This window comes from Salvia miltiorrhiza, chromosome 2 (assembly GCF_028751815.1).
Source record: "Salvia miltiorrhiza cultivar Shanhuang (shh) chromosome 2, IMPLAD_Smil_shh, whole genome shotgun sequence".
NCBI lineage: Eukaryota > Viridiplantae > Streptophyta > Magnoliopsida > Lamiales > Lamiaceae > Salvia > Salvia miltiorrhiza.
In genome coordinates this window covers 67,596,252-67,605,453 of record NC_080388.1, presented here as the reverse complement: position 1 = coordinate 67,605,453, position 9,202 = coordinate 67,596,252, and the positions used below count along the sequence as shown (strand labels likewise).

Here is a 9,202-nt window from a genome sequence, read left to right as displayed (position 1 = left end):
AAGTATATATGACTATGTCCGCTTCCCGTCGGCTCGCGTCGCCCTCGAGCCCGTTGACTGCAAACTGTGCCGCTGTCAACCATTCTTCCGCTCTCTTGCAACAGCTGTAGCTTGCAGCCACCACCGCGCTGGCATTGCTCTCCGGTCTTCAAACAACCGCAACCTATAAAAGTTAAGTAAGTGCCTTTTTTGATTTGTTGAAACAGTCGCAACCTTTACTTTGTTTTCTTTTCATTTCGATTGCTATGATATGAATTGTTTTTGTTGGTGGTATTTTGAATTTTGGATTATATTTATTTGTTTAAATATCGATTATTAAATTATTGAAATTTAATTATAGGTGAAAAAAATTGCACAAGATTCTGTCGGGTTGACTCGGTCGGGTCGAAAATCGAAATCCATCTTATTCTATTGGAAATACAAGTTTCAATTGGTCGATTGATTTTTTCTTGTGTTGGTCGATCACCTGATTTACTGAAATTCGATCGATCAATCGACTGATTGATATTCAAACCGAACGATGCACACTCCTAGACGATGCACACTCCTAGACGCAGTATGATTGTTTCTATTTAATTTATTTTTCTTGCAGCGACCATATGTATGATATCAGATACATACTAATTATAGAAAACTTTTTAATGATCTTAGGAAGGAAACATTAGTTATTGGTTCCTCAAAGTGAGGCATGAATTTCCTCAATCACACAATTGTTGTTCAAGTTTCTAGGACTTCATGACGTATCAAAGCTCCATATTTTACCGAGCCACAATTTTAATATACGATATTCAACAATTTAACTTAATTAATATTTTATATCATTTTCTTACTGATTGTATTGATGAGTAGTGTAATAACTGATTATAGTTCTTCACACATATATTTAGCTTTAAAAATTAATATCAATAAAATCTTATGTAATCACATATATAAATTGATGATGATCTTCTGTAAATACAATAAAACAATTCGTACACATATATATTGTAGACGTAAAAAAGTACTCCCTCCGTCCCACTCCAATAGGCTCGTTTTTCTTTTTGGGATGTCTAACTCAAATAGGCTCATTTTCTATTTTGGGTAAAAAAGTTGTACTTAATTGGTGTGGACCACACCACTTTACTACCACTTTCATACTTTCATACTAAAAAGTAAGTTTTCTTAATCTCGGTGCTCAAAATATTTGAGCCTATTGAAGTGAGAGGGAGAGAATAATTAATTAGTTGTATTGATAATTACTTTTCTTTCAAAATCCCCAACCCCATTAGAAACTGATTAATTAATTAACACATTTGCCTAGAGCTAACTGTAATTAACTAAATTATCCAAACAATTTAATTAATAATTCAAGAGTAGTCATAATATGGATGGATATAATATGGTCACATGCCTACGATAGATATATTAATATGGCACTAAATCATGATATGAAAATATATACTCACATATACATGTCGGTACGTAGATGATAAGTATTTATATTTAGAGTTTATTATATTACTTCACATTAATTATTAATGAATTATATATATAATACACATTACACCACAACATGTGACATAATTTGTACGTGATCGATCAACTTCTTTGCCGAAATTCAAGAACTTACTCATGTCGACAACATATAATGTTTGAGACTTTGAGGATTTAATGAATAACTAGAGGTTTTTGGATAACAGCAACTATATTGATTTTTTTTTTTTTGAAATTACAAAGTATCTGAATATAATCAATTATGCAATCCGCACGCAGGCGGGACCTCAACACCAGTGAAAAAATATCACCACACGCAGACGAGAAACGCCCCTTGTGTGGGACTTCAACACCAAACAATACAATAACTGCACACAGGGAATACAATACCACCTAGAGTGAGAAAACATCACCGCACGCAGCGAAATTGAACTCAAGACCTCTCATAAAAGATAATCTTTGGATGTGTCAACTTTGTCACTAGAGCAATCCTCCTTAGCAAGTATATTGAAATTAGAGAACAAAAAATTTGGATGGCCTACAATTTTTAAAAGTGGACCAATAACGTTAACTAAACTAAAATTTCACTTTCACATACATTTGAAAACCTAGGATCACTCATGATAACAGCAAGAGGAAAATTGAAAGCTATATGACTACATACAAATGCTTAACAAAATTCAATAATAATTGGATATATATAAGTATATAGGAAGCATGTGGGAGTGAGCTAATCTTAGGAGTGAATGAAGGAAGGGTGGGCAGAATCAGTGTGTTTTGTATCAGTAGTATTGGATTTTGTGCAATCTAGCATTGAAATAACGGTCAAAAATAGCAGCCATAACCCAACAAACCCATGAGGACACCATTCTGTGAATTGTAGAGAGAGAGAGGCACATGGCCAACGCCTTTCCTATGTTTAGCAATTCTGACATGATCTATCACATATGATATGGATTGTCCTCACTTTTCTCCTTCGATATACTGTATTTTTTTGAGGCAATTTTGTTCCTTGAATATTATACTAATGCTTATCAAAATATCTTACTCTATTTAACTGTTTTGTGCCATTCCCCCCTGTTGTAAGAGCTTTCCATCTTGACAAAAATACATTTAATCTACTCTTTGTTGAAAATAATTGGCATATGCATGTCCCATACTAAATCATATGATGCTCTTCATTCCTCAACACTTGCCTGCGGAAATATATAGAGAAGCTTTCATACGTTTAGTATGCACTAATTTATAAACGATAAGAACATACAAACAAGAGCCACTTGAGATAAGAAAAATATAAATAATAAATAGTAGTGAAAAACATTAATATCCTAGTGGAAGCCACTTAGCAAATCAAGAAGTTGTAATTATAGTTTATCATATGGTATGTCCGAGAAGATGTAGGATTTCCACAACATGGAGTATGCCCTCATAAGAAATACGCACAAATCAAAGATTCACATCGGTTTTGTTATACTATACTGGAAAAGGAAAGATGAAGAGTGTGGAAAGTCTTGTGGGACCCATTCCCCTATTTATTTCTCTCTGAAGGCCGCAAAGTTTCCTTACAAAACTACACCTTACACACCCTTCCCCTTCCCCTGCTCTCTGTCTCTCTCACTCTAGACATTCATTTCACGTACACACTTCCTGCTCAAAGAAGCGCTTCCGCCGCCGCCATGGCTCGACCGCAGCAGCGCTACCGCGGCGTGCGCCAGCGCCACTGGGGATCTTGGGTCTCCGAAATCCGCCACCCATTGTTGTAAGCTCTCCTCAACTCCTTACACCAATTCATTCATATTTTATTACAACTTAAATAAAATATTACCTTAATCATATCACATTTCCTACTTGTCGATCGATGACTCATGCATGCTACATTTATTAATGAGAATGCGAAATTCAAAATGATGGTTCAGAAAGACAAGAATATGGCTAGGCACGTTCGAGACGGCTGAGGACGCGGCGAGGGCGTACGACGCGGCGGCGAGGATGATGTGCGGGGCGCGGGCCCGCACCAACTTCGCGTACGACGCGAGCGAGCCGTCGGCGAAGCTGCTGTCGGCGACGCTGATGGCGAAGCTGCAGAAATGCCACGTGACGTCTCTGAAGATGGCTAACAAAGCGGTGAAGCAGAGTAGCGAGGCAGAGCAGCAGGCCGCGAGGCCTCACGATGATCAGAATGAGAATGGGATGATGATCAAGTCCCTTGAAGATGATCAGATTGAGCAGATGATTCAGGAGCTGCTTGATTATAGCTCAATTGAGCTCTCTTCTGTTATGGACAATTAACTTTCTTTATCACTTGTCGTTCAAGCCCACATGCCGTAATTAGCTCTCTCTAGTCTCTGTGTAATTAATGGGCCACAAAATTTTAGCAATAAAAATTATTTATTCCAAGAATTTCTCCCACGCTACAAATGTTGATCATAATTTGCATTAATTGAAATCAAATTCACACTCCAATTTCACGTTGCATCCTATATTTGTGGAGTCAATTTTCACTTTTAAATCTTACATGCTTCAACCATTTAATGATATTGTTATTATGATAATTGGGTGATGAGATAGAGAGAGAGAGTGTGAATTGTAACTGGGCTGGTGTATGTAGGTGCCATAATTAACAGCTGCTCCTCACTAGCAGCACAGCAGTGCTTTAGTTTTTCCCACTTTTTGACTCTTACACAGACACGGCAATATTATCATTTAAAACCTTTGTGTTTTTGCAAAATGCGACAATATATAATATCTAGGTTTGATATTGTCGCAAAAGCCATTTAAGGTGGAACCTTAATCACGCGCATCATAATTCATTTTGACTATTTTAAGGAATGCATCAATGCAACTTAGTTTTTGCTTTAATTTACCTGATCATCACTAATTTCAACTTCATGTCTTATCAAATACTACTACCACTTTTGTTTCTTAATTACTAATACTCACAAGTCTCAACGGTACAAGGGAATTTTAATTCCATGTTGTCCCCTCTGTATACATGCGTGACACAAACATACAATTTTTATTAATTTTAATTAGACTAGGATCTCATATGTACTGCATAACATTGACTTTTTCAAAATAAATAAATTAATAATCATCCAATATATATATAATCATGCATGCCATAACATCTTTGCCTAGTGAGCATTAGGTATAACCTAAACACTAATTCATATGCGTTACCATCAACCCACCAGATCGAGTGAAAATAATTTGTGTGAAATTGTTAAACTTTTTCCCCCTAGAAAAACATTCTTCAAATCTACAATTTTTTTATATTTATTAATTTAAATTTAAATATCACTTTAAATTATTTTCACACTATCAAGCTCAAACTATCAAAAATTAATGTTTATTTAAATCATAAACTATAAAGTTTATATAGTATATGTTTATTTTCTGATTCTGAAATCTTGATGTGATTCATAAACCGACATTATTTTATGCCCTAATAATTAAGGGGAAAAAAGAAAAAAGAAAACATGTTGGACAAAGAAAATGACATGAATCCCATATGATTAAAAAAAAAACTAAAAAATTAGAAATTATCCCGCCTTTCTTCCCAACCCTTTTCGTCTTCCCTATGGTGGTTGGCAGCAGCGTCGACGAGTAAAGCTCGCAATCTTCCAAGCCCTTTACTTCTCGGTTGTGGACAGATAGAGGAATGTGAATTTTTGACGCTGTAGTTGCGATCTTGTTGCCGCCGCCAACTGCCACTGTGAAGGGACCAGGGCTTTCAATTTTCATTTTTTTTTTCTTCTTTTATTTTTCTAAATTTTATGAGATATTGAAGATGTCAATCGGACACCCCATTCGATTTTGAACTAGCACAATCGTATTAAGTGTTATTATGGGTAATTTATAGGATTGGTAATCGATCAGGTTCAATTTTAACCGAATTGATTTTTCAATTAATCGGAATTGAATAAGAGCGATTTCACTAACCACTAATCAAACCGATTAGAGATTCGGTTAATCGATTATTTGTTTAATTTTTTTTAAATACACTTCCATTGCTATTCAAAGGATTTAAACTTATGCCCTTAGAAAGAAAGGGTAGAGTGTTATCCACTCCACCAACTCATTTTTTATGTTTACATAGAAAAAAGAATTATTTCATAGAAACTTGTAATTATTTTTTATTTTTTTGTTTTAATTTTAATTTTTATAATAAATATAATATTTTAATTATTTATTCAGTTTTAACCGACTGGTTACTAATTAACCAAATCCTAGATAATTCGATAATTGAAAATCGAACCGGATCAGTGAAAATTGGTTATTGATTAACCGATTAACCGAAAATTTGATTCGCGTACAATTATAACCGATTAACTGACCCGTTTTACCACTCCTAGTCATTTGAGTTGAAATTTTTTTGGGCTAAAAATTCTCAACCATTTCCTTAACTTTCCAGCTTCGTGCTAATCGAACTCGTAAATTTACATTAAAAAAAATAACTAATACTTCCTCCGTCCTATTAAAAGTGGCTTGTATTTCATTTTGGACCGTCCCAAGTGACCTATTTTCATAAATAGAAAATTTTAATCCTTTAAAAGGTATAGGCCCTACCACTTTTAATCAATTTACACATTCTTTTTAATTTTCGTGTCGAAAAGTTTTGAGCCACTAATAATGGGACAGAGGAAATAGTATATTTCTTTTGATGTAGTATATTCTTTATGGACATCAAATAAGACAAGTATTGTAAATTTATGGACGGAAGGAATAATTGTTAAGAGTTAAGAATACACATATTTTTCCTAAATAAGTAGTTTGTCATTCAATAACTTTTACATTTATACATTTTATGTTAAACATTAGACTACAAACACATAAAGGTAATTAATTAATGATTAAATTTTTTGAATATTAAATCAAAATATATTCCACAAATAACATTTGAAAAAAAATCCTTACTTCCTTCATCCACAATATCATTTCACTTTTGCTATTTTGCTTCATCCACAATATTATTTCCACTTTCATTTATAGTAATAGGGTTCACATAACACTTTATTTTCCTCTACACATTTATAGTGGGACCAAAACTCCACTCATATCAATACTAACTATTATCAACTACTATTTAGCATTTTCTTAAAACTCGCGTCATCCACAATGTGGAAACGATATTATGGACAGAAGCACTTTTTATCTATACTGATAAAAGTAAAGTGATGAAATTTTAAAACCAAACAACATAGAAAAAATCATAATAAGTCCAACACACTTGTTATCGAATCAGTCCTATTAGACTCGGTCTATTTTTCGGGTCAATCCTATCAGGTTGTCGGACTATTTGGTTACAGATTATTCAAGTTGGATTTTTTCTATTTAGAAATTTTCAACCACAATACTCTTAAGTTGTCAGTTTAATCGGATCAATCTGCGAGTTTTGAATTGAATTGACATTTCTTCATTCATGTCATTTTTTTATAAAATTCAAAATGAATATTTTAGTTACTAAAACACAAAATGACGTCGTTCTATCCGATATTAGCCAACTCCAATAAGATTTGAAGACTGAAAAAATGGATGCAAAAATTTTAATACACAATTACTTAATTATTTCAACAATTAATTTTTTAATAATTTAAATATAATTGATAATGTAAAAAAATTGAGTTGAAAGTGATATTTCCTTAAATCCAAACTTCGATCCTTTTTTTGCATGATAGCACTTTTCTCAATTATCTAATTTCTCACACGCTATTTTCTGTAAATTGAGCACTCACTGTACATAGACTTTTATTTAGATTGATGAAGCCACACTATAATTAGTTAAAAAAATATAATAATTTATTTATTTTTAAAATAAAAAAGAATTTAATTATTTCATTATATTGTCTATATTGCAGTTATTATTACTTTTAAAATAAAAAATTTATAAAAAATAGTACAATATAAATAATACAGTAAAATAGTTAAATTCTTTTTATTTTTTTTATTTTTTTTTCATATTTAACTAATTTATGAGCAATGGGTACACAATTTATTTATGCCGTCAAGATCAGAACTCCAGCTCGAAAGCGCCAAAAAAGAAGAAGAGTACCTTGAAATTATCACTAAAATAAATACAAGGTGCTTGACGTTTACAACTACAACTTTGACTAGTAAATAGTGATGATAGCCGCAATTTTAGGATTTTAGTCTGATTTTAACTAGTTGAATCATCTCTTTCACAATTTAATGTGTATTACTCGGTATTACTCTTAATTTATTATAATTTTTAATTATAATTTCTTTAATTTTAATTTAGGGGTTAATGCCGCTAAATCCTATAATTATATACATTTTCGCGTTTTGCATCAGTTTCAAAATTTCTGCCACAGTATATCCCAACTAAGCCTCCGAGCGGTTTTTGCATCCGGCGAAGAATTTCGACGACTTAACTTAATCTACGTGTCAAATTTTTTGATGACAAGACGAAATAAAGTTCACGTGGCTTAAATTGGTTGACGTGTCCATTACATAAATTATTTATTTATTTATTAAATGACATGGCTTCCAAAACCCTCAGAACGATGTGGCTTCCCTCCCGTGGAGAAGCCGCCGGCCGGGTCTTCCCTTCTGGCGAGAAGTTGTCGGCCGACTCACCATTCAACCGCTTTCTCTCTCCAGCGAGATCGTCACCCTCAACCTCCATCTCTCTCCCAGCCCTAAAAGAAAATCCTAGATCCCCAAATTCCACCATCCTCCTTCAATTATCGGCGACCGCACAACCATAGAGCCGTCGCCACCGCCTAACCCTAGCCACCTCTCGGATCTGGCTATCCACTGCTCAACCCCGGCCACCGCCACTCGTATCTCGAGCGGTAGTGCCGCCCTCTTTTTCTCCCCTCTAAACTCCGGCGAGAATCCGCCCAATGGAGCACCCCTACCCTCGGATGAACAGCAGCAGCAGAGTCGCCATCGTGCACCCGAGCCGTCACTCAACTGGCCCCTCCAGCTTCTCCGTCTCCCAGCCTCACCAGATCTAGCCGAGTCTGAATCACCTTGACTTGGGCCGAGTCGCGAGCGAGTCGGGCCAGCGTGAGCTTCTTGTAGTTCTTCTCCGACATGCCGCGGATTAACAACCATGGATAGAGGTCGAAACTGAAGGCAGAATGGAAAGAAATCGCCGGCCTCCCGTGATGTACCTCGTGCATTGAGGATAGTACGCTTCTGGAATTATGAGAGAAGAAGCCATGGGTCTTGGAAATCGTGGCAAAAACATCGAGGAAATTGGGGTTGGAGCTGATCGGGAGTGTTCTGGAAAGCGCGAAGGCCGCGAAAACAGAGAAACATGCGAAGAAGACGAAACGTCGTTTCCTGATTAGTAATTTCAATTAAACGTGAGGCAAAACGACATCGCTTTGATTATCGGAATTAAATGACATGTAGATAAGTCCGGCTGCCAAGTCAGCTTCAATTTTGCCGGAAAACTACATAGAATGCAAAAACCGCCCGGATGCTTAGTTGGGATATACTATGGCAGAAATTTTAAAACTGATGTAAAACGCGAAAACACAAATAGTTATGGGATTTATGGGCATTAACCCCTTTAATTTATTGTAATTTTAATTTTCACCTTGATTAATAATGTCTTCAAATGATTACAAAGGAGTATATAAATACTTCTGTTCGTCATTAAAATTAGAGTTGGGTCTTACATGCGACCGATCGCATAGTATGCAATTGGTTACTCTTAATAGCATAAAATACACATTTGTTCGTACAAATGTATACT

At 34.9% G+C, this 9,202-nt stretch overlaps 1 protein-coding gene across 1 annotated transcript; it reads left to right on the top strand.

The window, feature by feature from the left end:
• Positions 1 to 2,940: 2,940 nt before the first annotated feature.
• Positions 2,941 to 3,873, top strand: LOC131007606 (ethylene-responsive transcription factor ERF003-like). The gene is made up of 2 exons (XM_057934513.1): positions 2,941 to 3,232; positions 3,390 to 3,873. The coding sequence occupies exons 1-2, from the start codon at positions 3,150 to 3,152 to the stop codon at positions 3,760 to 3,762; spliced, it is 456 nt and encodes a 151-aa protein (XP_057790496.1). The 5' UTR covers positions 2,941 to 3,149; the 3' UTR covers positions 3,763 to 3,873.
• Positions 3,874 to 9,202: the final 5,329 nt, after the last annotated feature.

Excerpts from the sequence above, each read along its gene's own strand:
- LOC131007606 (XM_057934513.1), top strand. The coding sequence starts at position 3,150 with ATGGCTCGACCGCAGCAGCGCTACCGCGGCGTGCGCCAGCGCCACTGG. Across the intron at positions 3,233-3,389 it reads GAAATCCGCCACCCATTGTT|AAAGACAAGAATATGGCTAG; the intron begins GTAAGCTCTCCT and ends ATGATGGTTCAG.